The sequence below is a fragment of the Pezoporus flaviventris genome, unplaced genomic scaffold (assembly GCF_033815535.1).
Source record: "Pezoporus flaviventris isolate CSIRO_AGI_PZ_B2104156 unplaced genomic scaffold, CSIRO_AGI_Pfla_v1 ptg000045l, whole genome shotgun sequence".
NCBI lineage: Eukaryota > Metazoa > Chordata > Aves > Psittaciformes > Psittacidae > Pezoporus > Pezoporus flaviventris.
The window spans coordinates 9,769,296-9,783,983 of record NW_026892593.1 but is presented as its reverse complement, the minus strand read 5'-3'; the positions used below and the strand labels follow the sequence as shown (position 1 = coordinate 9,783,983).

Below are 14,688 nucleotides of genomic sequence, written 5' to 3'. Positions count from 1 at the left end.
TTTTAAAAATAAAATATAGTAACTTGAGAAAGACTCAGAAGCAGTTCTAGTTTCTTAATCTGTTTCCCTAGGAATAAATGCAAATACTGGCTTTTCTTTAATCTTGGGTTGTACAACTTCCTCTCCTGGAGGAAGATTCTTGGTATTCCTTGATGTTTATTTCAAAACAAGTGAAAAAAATATATGAATCTCAATGCCAGGAATGCTTCCAATTCTCTTTAAAGTATTGGTTTTATCTTGTGAAGAAATACAGCAAGTTGTTATCTCAAGAGGAAAAATTGGTACAACTTCAATGGATTTTCAGCCTGGAACCTGTGTACTTGAATTGCCCTAACCTGCACTAATTTTTCTGTATATTAGCCACCTTATGTGACCAAAATAATAACATGGAAACCTGTGATCAGAACAAAGTAAAATAATGGTACTGTCCAAAAGGAGTCTAAGCCCTGGTGGATGTGCCTGTATTGCCTGGCACATCTATGTATCTGCTTCAGATACATTAATGAAGTGCAAGCTAGTTTTCTGTACTTTATTTTCCCTGTTCATCATTGGCATTGTTAATTTTTAAGTGTTCATAGTTCTTCATCTGTGTATCCAAAATAGTCTTCTGCCCAGCAGATGAGGTTTCAGGGTTTGCAGTGTAGATCCTTGTACCATGATTTGTTTGATTAAAGCTTTGTCAACATCAGACCGTGAATGGGGACCATCAGCTTGCTGGCACCATGAAATTAGGCTGTTGTAGGGCCATTAATGTGTAGTAAGATGAGCTGATCAGAGGATGTGCTGTACCTTCCATTTATTGTATCTGTTTACTTTCCTCACAGCGTGCAATCTGTTGTACATTGGGACATCTATGAGACATCTATTTGGAACAAGAGGAAAGATAAAGGCAAAAAAAAGAGCATAATTTATGCAGGAGGGAGCACATGCAAACATATTTATTGTTTATCCTGCAAATGGATTCCTTCTTTCTCTTCTGTATGCCCTAAGCTTTAAGTGGTTAGAAATCAGATAAATGAATTTATTTGGGTAGATTTCTCATCATAACTTAAACCATTAGTAAATTATTTCCAGATATTCCTTTTTCAATGTGACCATTTAGTCAATGAATGCAAGAATGTTGTTATCTGAAAGGGGTAGCAGGCAGATAAATTTGGTATGCATGCAGCTTTCAGTGATGTCCTTTCAAGCAGAGGCATAGCAGCAGCTGCTGTCCAGGCGGTGCGTGCTGCCAGTGGTATTTGTTTCTGACCAACTGTGTACTCTTTGACTCCAGTTGCTCTGTTTGGCTTGAATAGTTGCATTGTGTAAGAAGAAGGGGTGGTGTGGGGAATCGTGAGGAAAAGGACTACAGGAGTGGGATAAACCTAAACACAGTTTTTACTCATGATCAGAAAAGCACTTGAATCTAAATTTTAGGAGCTGAAAAATTAGCAAATGACAGATTTTGTTTTTTTTTATCACATGAATGGCAGAATACTGTTAATACGGTATTTTTCAGACAGCTTAGCTTTGAAGTAGATACAAATGCAAATTATAACAGCTTTTGATGGCAGAAGTGTTTTAAAGTTATTTTTGCAAATGTATTTTGCAAATATATCATTTGGCAAGAATATGTTATTTATTTGTATGAAGGATAAATACAGAAAAGTAACAGCATCAACCTGTTTGGGGAAGGCTTTCTTAATTATTTGACAAACAGGTGTGCATCAACCCTGGATTTCATTTGTATAGGTATTGAAAATACTCAGAATTTCAAAATGTGTGTAGTTTGAAAGTGTTTAGAAGTACCAAGTACAGCGTTTTTACATAACAGGATATAAAACATATTTCATTTTTTGGTTTTCTTTCTAAACAGGAGACGCAAGACAAAAACACAGTGTTGGGTTTCTGTGGTGGTGGTCTGCTTTTTTAATTAGTGCATATTAAAGCAAGCTCTGCATGTTCTGGGTATGCATTATAGGCTGCCTAGAAAGATTAATTCTTCTTTCTTACTTCCTAATAGCTGTTTTTGTATTATTTTTTTTATACTGATAACAGCTTTTCATAGTCTCAGCAGCAGCTAAAGATGAGAAGTGCATTAAGTCATCTGGTTTGTGTCAGTGTCCCTAGAAGATTGTTTCTTGCTGTATATTAATGAGATCTTCCTTCAGCTGGCAGGCAGGAGCTTTTGAATAACTTGGTATTCTCTGAAAAATACTTCTTCTCAGTCATGCTCAAGAAGACAGGTTTAACATCTCATTTGCTCATCGGGAATTCTAAAAGCTTTTCTGATTTTATGTTTTATATTTTATGCTTTATATGCAATATTATATGCCTCTTTTTAATATTACATGCTTTTGAATATAATATTTTAAAATTTATAATACTTAATATAAGCTGTTTCAGTGATTAAGTCCAAATTCACTGAAGCCTGCTTCTGGTCTGGTCAGGTACTTTTCTGTCCATGCCTCCCACAGGTTATATGAAAGATGACAGTGGGAGCCTAAGTGAGACATGCTTGACCAGTATCTCCCCAGGCATTTTCCTACCCCCACGAAGGTCTGTGTTACCCTGTGGGGAAGCTCTTTACTCAGTTATTCTCTCTTCGTTTCCAGGCCAGAGCCTCAGCAGAAAGTTCCCTCTGCACCGCCACCTCCACCACCACCCCCTCCGCCACCCCTGCCGGAGCCCACCCCGCCAGAGCCAGAGGAGGAGATCTTGGGCTCTGACGATGAGGAGCAAGAGGATCCCGCAGATTACTGTAAAGGTGTGTACATTCAGCAGCGTCCACAAGGGCAGGCACTGTCATGCAGATTTTAACTCTAGTTCTTGGGTGGCTTTTAAAGACCTGATCTTCAACTATAGAATTTATTGATACGAGAATTATAAACAACTGCTTTTTTCAGGTCCAAAGGCACAGGTCTCTTCAGCTTTACTTTTTCACTTAGCCATAGCTTATTCATACAGTTTACAATAAGGATACAGATGTTGCATCCCTGATTTCTTCTTGATGTTCTAGCTGTAAGAATAGAGAACAAACTTTTCTGGATTGATGTTAGTTGTAAGAGAAGCACCCAAACCAAGACAAGAAACCCATTACCCCTTGTCCTTCAGCTGGTGTTTCAAGTGGTTCTAAAATCTCTTGATGCCTTTAACAGCATCAACTACGTTTATTTTTTCATCTGTATCTTCTTTCCCCTTCTCTCACCTGCACCAGCCCAAGATGCTATACACTGCTTTTTCACGTTGTCTTTCCCAGTCCTCAGCATAGTCTGAGGCTCTCTGCATCTTTGTTTTAGCTTTTGATTTCTTTAGTTTTTGTAGCTGCTTGTATTAAGTATCATTAAATGTGTAAAAAGACGTAATTTCAGTACAGGAGGATCAGTACTTAAATTTGTTTTCATGTCTTTGCTGAAGTTGCAAGTCTGTTCCCATAGGAGCAGAATATACTGTACTTACATAAAAAAAATTAACTGTTTCATTCAAGTGACTGTTTCAGTTTGGTGTAAGAAGTTTTATTAATATGTGATATTTCAAATAGTTAAGCAGCTTACAGGTACCAGTCATGAAAATGACGCAGTAAACTCAAACTAAATGTTGAAGTCTGCAGCAGGGAAGAGAAAAACATGTTGCTAAAGCATGCACTTTTTTTAATTAAAGAAAAAAGTGCTTCTGTCACAACACGTTTGTTCCTTAAGATAACTCTTAGTATTTGTAGCATATTCCATCAGTGATTAAGGGTTTAAACATCTGTTTACTTGTAAACATCTGTATTTCCTTGATTAAGCGTTTCAAGGCCCTCACCTCTTCCCTAAAGTAAGAGTTGCGTTTAATTTCAAACTGTCCATTGTTGTCTGTGTTCCAGTATCTCTTGCACAATGTTACCATCTGGAGAAGCTACATCACAAAACAAACAACAAAATAGTCTGAGTTTACAGCCTGCTTGTGTTACCTGCTTAACTAGAATCTTTGTGACTACAGCGGGTCAATAGAGAGATCCCTGTGCTTTTAAAATGAACTATGTTTGCACTAAAAATACTTGCACATTTCCTGAAAAATTAAAGGGTACTTGTGTGTGCTTAAAGGTTCTTCTGGATTCTGCTCTTGAAGCATTGAACTGATGAAAGTATATTAAAGATGGCTCAAGCTTTGATTCACTTTGATGTCATAACCATTACTTGTTTCTGTAAAAGCAGTGCATTTATTGCTTCAGTTTCCTGTTCTCTGGCTGTAATTTTCCAGTAAGACTGGTCAGTATGTTTCCTTCTTTTTAGTATGTTGGAGTTGAGCTGAAGGAAAGGTCCCATAAGAATCTTGACTCAAATGGTCAGATTGGGATGATCTGGGGTGATACAGACATCCTGTTTGTCTTTTTTATATTCAGTGTGGAGAATGAATAAGTTATTTGGTAAAGAATCCCAGGGATGGCTTTTAGATACAGTACTTCAATTAATTTGAAATAGATTTTATTAGTTTAAATATGTTTTCTGTGGTTTGGGTAACCTTATCTGTATTTACAGAGTGGGAGATAAATATTTGAAAATTATAATTTATTACTGGAGTGCCTCTTGTCTTCCTCATACTATCTCCAAAATGACAGTCTCCCAGATATCTGAGTTAGGCACAGAAATACTTCATTTCTTCTCAACTCCAGCTTGAAGTTTCATAGGAGGGCAATTTTGAGGAGGTGGTATATAATTAATTTTTTAATTAATCCAACATTTTGCCAGTTAACTGTACTTCCCAGTGCTTGGGCATTTCTGTTACTGATTTTCTTTTTTACATTTTAAGGATAAATTCCTATGTGCTGGGCTCACATCTTCACCATGTTACATGGTGGTTAGCACATAGTCATAATAGTATTTTTAATCAGGAAATTGGATTAATTTGAATTAGCATCCGATGTGAAAGAGACAGCTAACAGCCATATGTGTAAAGCACAGACTAACCCCCTGTTCCCTGGGACTTCCTCCAGGGCCTGTTTAAATCTGTGAAATGACTTCTGTGGGTGTCATTGAATTTACATTAAATGCTGGTCAAATCTTTGTTTAAGGAATGGAAATACTAAAAGTCCAGCTGCGTGGTTTGTTGAGGGATACTTAGACAGTGAAGGTAGTTTCTCTTCTTTTCTGAAAAGCTTTGAAACACTTGGAGATTTTTCTAAGAGCCAGTTGTGTCATGGATGTAATTGGGATTCTTTGCTTCTCTGATCATCATCCTTGGCCCTGGAGATGTCTCCCATTCATCCAGTTCACAAAGGGAATAATTCCCTGTACAAACATAGAACTAGCCAGCTACAATTACCAATACATTCAGAAGACATTTAGGAATAATGATCTCATTTTTCTGACCCTCTTTCTTGAGTGCACGTTGCACTGTCTAGCAGTGAGAGACACTTTTTTGTGTGTGCTGCAGTGAATAGCACAAGGATTTTTTTGTTATGTTATCAGCAGTGCCACTTATACATTGTATATTTTCAAATACCGATATTGTTCTTCTCAACCCATTAATTTTGCATAGATATTTTCTTGTTATGACTGTTTAGAAATACTTCCTGTATTATACAGAACTTAAATAATTACATTTCTTGTAGGATGACGCCAGTTTTTAAAATATGTTGAAATTAAGTGTTGTTACCTGCTGGTTCACAACCTGTAAATGAATGTGTTGCGGATGTGAATAATCAGCGAGTAATATGCACAGAAATAGTGATCGATTATTGCCAAAACTGCACCTGTCATGGCTTATAAAGTGTCTTGTGCCCATGTATATACTCAGAGATTATGCTGCTGCTGTTGGTATCTGTACATACGCTCATGTATTGCTATAATTAGTTATGGCATGCTATAGGGACCAAAATAACATGGCTTGTACATATATAGTATTGTTATTCTTGCAGTACGTACATTTTACTAAAATAACTCTATCAACCCCCAGTTTATTAACTTGGCTTTGGTGTCTTGGATTTCCTCTGTAGGGTGTTTTCTGTCCTGCCTCTGATGGGAAGAAACTACCCCAATTTTCTGATTTTTGACCCTTTGAAGCACAAGTAGGCCAAAAGCTATCTGCAGAGAGGCAGCCTTATAAGGCACTTGTTTACCTCCGCTATTTAAGGAGGCATACATCTACCTGTATTTAAATTCTTCGTTGTTGAGTGTTACACTGTTAACATGTTATCAAAAAAAGGCAGATATTTTGTTTAGTGCAGAAATTTACTTCTGGACATTCTTCTATGTACCTGAAGGCCCACTTACACCATTCTGACAGTGCAGAAGGCTGCATGAACTATGAGTGTTTTTCTATACATCTGAAGCCGTATAACTGCAAAGGAATGCTTGAGTAGAACTAAATGTTTAGGGAAATTATAAAACATTTCAGAAATATTTGAATTGTTGAATTTTAAAATCTGTTTGCAAACCATAGAGAGGTGTTAAAACTGGGTGTTAAATACATTTCAGGTTTTTTAATCATATCTGTTTGCAAAGGAGATACTGAGAGAGTAACATTTCATGCTTCTCACTGTTCTCATGCAATGATACCTGCAGGACAAAAATCAAATTGGAAGAAATGATACTGCTATAATGAATTACGTGGAAGTGTTCCATGTAGTTCTAGCTGTCAGGTCACCTGACTTGATTCATTTCACAAATACAAACCTTTAAGTAATGGAATTGCTGTATGTTCTGTAACTTCCACTTACATCCATCACTTCATTCTGATGAGTAGAGCTTTATGGAAATAATTTACCAAAGAGTATAATTTTGTTGTTGTTGGTTTAAGCCATTTAAAAGCTGTCTTAAAATATGATTTTATTTATCCATTTTTTAAAATATTTTCATCAACTGTTACTGCAAAGACAGTTAAATAGACAAATTAAAATTTAGTTTTGTTTTTTAATGTTTCTATCAGTGTGGATTTATATGTGTGCATTCAGCAAGATTTCTCTAATAATGAAGATGCAGTAGATGTAGGCTTATTACATGGCTGATACAGTTTCTTGTTGCAAACGAAGTGGACATCATAATAGTCAGCACTTACTCTCCATAAGTCCATGTCCCCAGTGCTTTCTGGAAGTGTAAATCTGGTTGGGTGTTCCACAACCGATTTGTTTTCTTTCTTTGCCAAGTGGGAACTCCTTGCTTTCCAATGTTAACGCATTCTTAGGTTGACACAATTCAGCAGTGGAAATGAAGATACCTTTTTAGGTTCCTAGGTGGGTTGTCCTGACAGCTTTGCATGAACATTTCCTTTCCGGTGGTGGCGGGGAGTCCTGGGATTAGGCCCTAACCTGGGTCTGTATGTGTTCGTCCTCCTCTAATGCCATGTTCTGCTCCTGAACTAGGGCCTTCTTTCCTTTGCTCTTTTTTAACTGAAAATGGTGGTGTCTGTATACCTAGTGATTTGTAAAATGAAATACTGTGTGTGATAGTGTATAACTCTCTTGGGTTAAAGGTGCAAAGGTTATTCTTGTGCAAAATAGTCATGGCAAAGATGGAACTTCAGCTCCTTACGTTTGGTTGGGTGAGCTGAGACCGCACCCTGTGTCTGTCCATGCTACCTGTGCACATCAGACTCATTTCTGTGCCTGTGAGCATGCTCTACCCTCTGTGGTGGTATAAACCTGGAGGCAGTGGGGCAGGGAAGTGTGTGAAGCCAGCGCTGTATGTAGCTGAGACTTGGCCTGCCCATCTGGAATTATTTGTTGCTGTCACTTGGTTCAGACTGGCCCCTGTCGAGAGGCATACTTGTGAGTGCTGCTCCCTTGCTGCTCTGGCGCAAGCTGTTTGGGTCTCTGACAGGGGTATTACATGCCAGAGCTTGGGTGGCTGCAGTGTGTCAGATGGGTCAGCTTGTATTTGAGGATGTGATCAAACCAGCCAGTGTCTGCTAAACTTGAAGTCACACCTTAACATACAAATGTTGAAGCTCTGTGTGTTTGAGTTTAAGTTTATACATGCCAACATTGAAAGCAGTATATTAAGCTTTGTCATTCTGTTGAATGTGTAATCTTTATAATTCTGTTGCACAATTGTGTTAAATTTATTAATCTGCTCTGGAAGCCTTTGAGAAAAGTTTACAAATAAACTCTTCTGTTAAGGCAAAAGATGTTACTAGCAAAGAAAGGATATAAATATATCCAGATTTGATTTTGCTGTTCCACAGATAAAAAGGAGGTAAGAGCAGAGCCCCTGTTTTAAATCCAAGGAAATGAAAAGTTCACATTGTTGTCTTAACTCAGCTCCAGTTCTCACAAGATTTTCAGGGGATTTAAAAACAAATATAGGAACTTAGAGAAAGTAGTCTTGAGGTTTTCCTGATTTTAAGTGGAATAGTCAATAACTGAGGATCCTGCCAGAGGACAGTTGGGCATGAGACATTGTGAAGGGCCAGAAGGAGTCAAGTGATTCCTTGACAGCTGCTCGGAGTCTGCTGCTGGGCAATGTCCTGGAAGGTTGCATGGTGCAGCCTGAGATTTGTGTGCACTTTAGGCAAAATTGTGGTGGTTGTTGTTCGTGTGTTAAGGTCTGAATAATAATAATCTTGTGTGATCACTGACTTGCCTGTATTTGACTGGGAGAAAGAATGCCTCTTAAAATACAAAGGAAACAAAAAGCATCGTTACACCTTCTCACGCTGCCTGGAAACCTGAGCCTCCAGCCTGCTCTGTCCCATTGGCCTTTCTGCCAAATGGGGCTTTGAGGACCTGTGTAGTGGTGTAAGTTAGGACTGCAAACTTCATTAATTAAAAAGCAGTTCAGACAAAGTCCATAGCTGCCTGCTCTCTCTTCTTCCTCACTGTAAAAACCTCAGAAATGAGAAAAATGCATTGCTGCTATGGGTCGGGAGCCAAGCAGAAGAGCATCAGTAAAGTCTGCATTGTTCTTAACATTTTCTCAGGAGGTATTTTATTGCTGCCTTTATTAGTAGAAAGCAAATGGGAATTAAAACAATCTCTGTTAGGATTCTACAATCATCCAAAGTATGTTGACTGGAGAAGCTTCAAATATGATAAAAGAAATAATGTAGATCTTTCCTGTACTCTCTGTGAAGTGGAAGATAAGCCTGGGGAAATAGAGAATAGATGGTAATTTTACCGTAAATAAAAGCCATAAGAGAGAAGGGTGAATAAACTACACTAGTTACAGGACATGAGTTTTTTCCCTTCAGGCCAAGTAAGATAGATTTTTAACATTGGAGTAAAATACTCTTTAGATACCCTATTTATAGTACAGGACAATTTGAAGAGAAAGATTTATACTACAAGAATTACTTGAAAACCTGGGAAATACTGTTTGCTTTCTGAATATTATTCTCATTTTTTCATGAAAGGAGGCTATCATCCGGTGAAAATTGGTGATCTTTTCAACGGCCGGTACCATGTTATTAGGAAGTTAGGATGGGGACACTTCTCTACAGTCTGGCTATGCTGGGATATGCAGTAAGAAAACTTTATACATTATTTTGTTTGGAGTATCTTTTGTTTTGCATGCATGATAAAGTTTTGTGAATGTTTGCTATCTTTTCATGGAGAAAGATGTCTGCAGTCTTATTTTGCACTTGGTTAAGGGTTTAGCTTACAAAAGCTCTCAGAAATAAGTATGTATCTGTTTTCTTTGACAAATTAGCTTTGCTTATTGAATGTTGTTTGCATGTTGTTTGCATGTTGTCCTGAAAATGCAGATGTGAGCTACTGTTTTTAATTGTTTTAAATGGAAAAATAAACCGTGACTGAATGATAAAATATGTAACCAAATTCTTCTTTTAAAGGCATTAGCATCAAGGGGACAGAATATTCAATATATCAGACTGTTAACAGAGTATTGATAGAAGCTGGTTTTAATTGTAATGTCAGTTTTTTCTGTCAGAATATATTAGGTTAAGAAATAGTTTATTCAAAATTTCCCAGGCTTTGAAGTATGTCTATTTTAGTTCAAAGCATGTGTTGAAAATATTTTTGTTCTTTTCAAGGGGGAAAAGGTTTGTTGCAATGAAAGTTGTCAAAAGTGCCCAACATTATACAGAAACAGCCTTGGATGAAATAAAGTTGCTCAAATGTGTAAGTACCACCCATGCAATCCAGTGCTCAGTATCAGTAATAGCAGAAAAAATAATTTAAAATGGAGCAGAATATTGTTTTTAAACTCTTTTTACGTATTTTTTCCTACATATCTGCGTTATTTGTTGCTGTGATTTCTGAAGCTCCAAAATAGTGTTTAACTTCATGTGAAAAGCTAACTAGCTAGTATTTTAAAGTGATTTTTACCCGAAAATGTCAGTGTTTCCATTCTTGGTTTAGGTTCGTGAAAGTGACCCTAATGATCCCAACAAGGATATGGTTGTGCAGCTGATTGATGACTTCAAAATTTCTGGAATGAATGGAATTCGTATCCTTTTGAAAACATGGCATCTTCATTAAAACTGATCTGCTGACATAAGTAAGCATTTAGTTTGGCTTTTTTTCTAGTTAGTATTACTTTAAATATGCATTAACCTAGATGCAAAGGGTAGTCCAGTGTGTAATGCAGTCACTGGAGTGAAAGCAGCTTAGCTTTTCTAAACACGCTGCAAAAAAGAAAATTCTCATGAATCCTGTCATGTTCTGCTAGAACTAGAGATAGGTTGTGTAAAAATTGGAGTTTTACTGAAAAGGTTTGTAATAACTGGGGCTTATAGGAAATATGTTTTGCTTTACGCTGATAAAGAGAGAAAAGTGTCAGTGTTGTGAAGAAGCTGGTTTGTGTTTTCTTGTGGGAAGTGTGAGGTCATGGAGATTCTTCTCTTGTTTGTATGAGCTTCTTTAGTCCAGGTGTTAGCCTCTTTTTTTGGCGAAGATTTTAAAGCTTTATCTTAGAATCATAGAATCATAGAATAGTTAGGGTTGGAAAGGACGTTAAGATCATCTAGTTCCAACCCCCCTGCCGTGGGCAAGGACACCTCACGCTAAACCGTATCACCCAAGGCCTTGTCCAACCTGGTCTTGAACACCGCCAGGGATGGAGCATTCACAGCCTCCCTGGGCAACCTATTCCAGTGCCTCACCACCCATAACAGGAAAGAATTTCCTTCCTTATATCCAATCTAAACTTTCCCTGTTTAAGTTTTAACCCATTACCCCTTGTCCTGTCACTACAGTCTCTGATGAAGAGTCCCTCTCCAGCATCCCTGTAGGCCCCCTTCAGATACTGCTATGAGGTCTCCACGCAGCCTTCTCTTCTCCAGGCTGAACAGCCCCAACTTTCTCAGCCTATCTTCGTACGGGAGGTGCTCCAGTCCCCTGATCATCCTCATCTTCAAATGCTGTCTTAAAAAAAGGAAGGGAGGGAGTGTTAGGAAAGGAGAGACACAGTAAAATGTGATGGAATATTGTTCTCAGGAAAAAATTTGTGTCTTTGAAAGCATTTGGATTCAGAGTTGAGCTAAAGTGAGTTTTCATTGCTAATTATATGAGATATTTTAGCAGCTTATTATATTGCTGTGCTTTCATTTACTGTTACAGCTGGTATTTATGTGTATACTTGGAGCCCTAATAACAGACCTCACTGTTCATGGTTTCATACTACCAGACAATTAATCAGTTCCTGCTCTAAAGAGCTTAACACTGGGTTGACTTTGGTGATGGGCCTTCAGTCTTCAGCAGATCAGGTTAAGGTGCTTTTCATCTACTCTCATCCTCTAAGAAGTTACTGTCAGTAAATGTGAATGCCTGCTAGAAAGCATCCTTTCAGGGAGAAGAATGCAGGCAGTTTTCATCTTATCCATCTGTCTCTTGGCATAAATTACGAGAGTGTGGGGACAAGTATCCTCAGTTACAGAATGGCATCTTAACTGCTTTCCCTTTGTCCCATTTAGATTTGTTTCCTGGTTGCTTCAGTTGTCAGCTGCCAGCTGTGGTAGAAATGTGCTTAAGTGTAGGTGAAGTTAGTGTAGTCTGCTTATTGCCTAGGTTTTATCGTCATATTAAAATAAACCATACAGTTGCCAATAGTCATGTCAATCTGAATATAAATGGTTTGTGATCAAGGAAATTGCTTAACACAGTAAGGCAAAGAACCCTGGTGAGGGTTTCTTGTAGCTGTTGTGCTACAAAAAAACATGTTTTAATGTTTGAACTGAGCTGAGATGCTTATTAAGAAGTATTTTATAGATATATCTATTTTGTATAACTGTTCACGAAGAAATAATGCAACCAAAGCACTTCAGGTCTTTAGCTGACAGCTGTACAATTGAGGGATAATCAAAGTTATTTTTAGAAATCAGAAATTTTTACTTGCTGTTTTCTAATATGAAATAGGGAATAAGAAAATGCATTCATAGTTACACATAGAAATAACTTTTAATCTGTTTAACAGAGCAGTTTCCCAATAACATTCTTAAAATATTACTAAGATTCACAATTATGTATGAGTCTGTATAAAGGTGAGAGCCATTCCTAAGTATGGAGAGTAAATTTTGTTGGTGATAATATTTTGTAAGCATATCCAAACTTTATCTTTTGAAATACGACACTTAAGTTGACAGAGCCAAAAGAGACAACGTACTAGTGAAAAATAAGGGTTCAGATAGCTTTGTGTTACCATCCGGACAGCTGATGTTGATTTATTTTATTGCAGTTTTACTTTCATGTTGAAAACTCTGACAGTACACAAGTTGTTTTATGTGGAAGGCAGATGTTCCTGCCTTACCGAGAAGTACATTTTTCAGAAAGGTACAGCAGACAGGATGGGTTGACACTGCACTCAAATTGAAATTACAGCTGGAAGTCTGTCAAAGTCCTAACCAGCAGTGAAAATATGGGATCAAGTATCTTATGCTTTGAGTTTTCTTGTGAGCAGCTTGTGCATCCTGAGTTGCATTGCCAATTTGAGCAGCAGTTTGTTGCACTGATGATTTGACCAACTCCTTTTTGTCTTCTAGGAAAATAATCTTTGGTGCAGGTTCTTTTGGGAGGGAGCAGGTAACTGACTATAATGTTTTGCTGCTATTTGTTTCCATTTTAAAAATACCCTGTTAGTGCTACGTTAGTGTTACTGAGTTAAACAGGTTGAGAGAAATACAGGAATTGGAGAGTTTTTCCATGCTCTGCTGTTTCCAGCTTCCTCTGGGCAAGTCACTAAATATCTGTTCCTTGACTGTAAATTAAACCAACATATGCTTCATAGAGGCTAGATCATTGGTTATGGAATACATTTAAAATTTAAAGCAAGACAGAAGAGAGGTGGGTGAATCCTTTGGATGGCTAATACCACAAAATGTTGTGGAGCTTCCAGACAGGGAAACTTGTCAAGAGCTGTGTAGCACCGAGCTGGGAACGTGCAGAGTCATTGGCCTGCACTGTGTCATCTTTCTCATAGGAGATGTAAGAAGTGTTTATATACAAAGGGATTTTAACAGTGTGTCTTGTGCTATGCTAGGCTGATAATTTTTTTAACTACTTGAGCATTTTAAAAAGATTGCAATTATGATTTTTTATTTTCTTTTTTTTCCAGGAAATAACAGAATTCCCAAACTTGGGCACTTTGGTGTTTTCAGTAAGTGTAGGTTATTATGTTTGTCTGCACTGGATATTTATTAGAGCCTTAATAAATGTTTATTTGAGTGTAGTGTTTTTTAAATAAAATATTCAGATAACCACATAATGAAACAAGTATTTGGAGAGACAAGTAAAATGATAAGGAAGGAAACATTCCTGACACAATCGGACATTATAATAATTATAATAAAATTACCTCCAAAGAATATACAGCATTAATTACATGACATAAAGCATAAATGCTGCCAATCCAGAAGCATCTGAGATACCTCCCGGAAGTGTTCTATGTTGGTACCAGAACTTTATTTCATTTAACTAGTGTCTAACCCTCATCTAAACTCTTAAGTGCTTCTGTAATGTGCATTTATAGATAGATAGATACCTACTGGTAAGCTTTTAGTCAAGAAAGAACAGTTTTAAGTACTTAAGCCTGTCAGCTGATTCATGTTATGTTTGCTCTCACCTTTGCTGCTCTGCTCAATTTCCCCCTTTCAGATATTTCTCAAACTGCTTCACAGTGTTTCAGAATAGGCATGTCTGCTGGGTGGGCTTCGGGTTTATTTTTGATGGAGGACTTTTTGGACATACTCATCTGTCAGGATGTTGGTGCTGTAGGAAGATGCTGGGGCATGTGAGGCTGGTTTCCCAACAGTTAATGCACAGCTTTTCCCAAACACTTCGTAGTGGGCAGTCTGGCTGACAATTGATGTTTTTCAGGTCAGAATAGTAAAGCGGGCAACTTTTTTGAATACCTACTGTAAACACTGAGCCTCTTATGTGTCTTCTGCCCAGTGCTGAGCACTGCCTTGAGTTTGTCTGAGTCCTCCCAGAAAGATGTCGCCATCTTTTTTTTCAGGTAGACATCACTTCTCTTTCTTGTGTCCCTCCTCTCTTTGCCTGCCTCTGCCTTGTCTCCTTGCATCTTCCTACTTGGTGCCCTCTTTTTGCCTTTCAGCTATTCACTTCCCTGCACCCATTTCTCTTCTGGTTACTGGCAAGGCTTAGCACTTCCCTAAGTGCAAGGAATGACAGGAATCTGCATTGGACAGTTTGCAGCAGCAGCGGTCTGAAGGGCTGTGGGCGGGTGTCCTAAATTTCATCTCTGAATGCTGCAGTGTCTTGCCTTTCTGAAATCTGTTGTGTTGCTGTAGCATTGCAACTTCACTGTGTGGGCT

At 37.9% G+C, this 14,688-nt stretch overlaps 1 protein-coding gene across 5 annotated transcripts in view; it reads left to right on the top strand.

Annotated features, from left to right (window-relative positions):
• The window catches only part of SRPK2 (SRSF protein kinase 2), a 152,797-nt gene that overhangs the window by 101,796 nt on the left and 36,313 nt on the right, over window positions 1-14,688 (top strand). For all 5 annotated transcript variants that reach the window (XM_061467394.1, XM_061467393.1, XM_061467389.1 and 2 more), the window contains 4 exons: window positions 2,598-2,749; window positions 9,313-9,421; window positions 9,952-10,039; window positions 10,280-10,367. In XM_061467394.1, coding sequence (XP_061323378.1) covers window positions 2,598-2,749; window positions 9,313-9,421; window positions 9,952-10,039; window positions 10,280-10,367 — 437 coding nt within the window. The remainder of the gene's footprint in view (window positions 1-2,597; window positions 2,750-9,312; window positions 9,422-9,951; window positions 10,040-10,279; window positions 10,368-14,688) is intronic.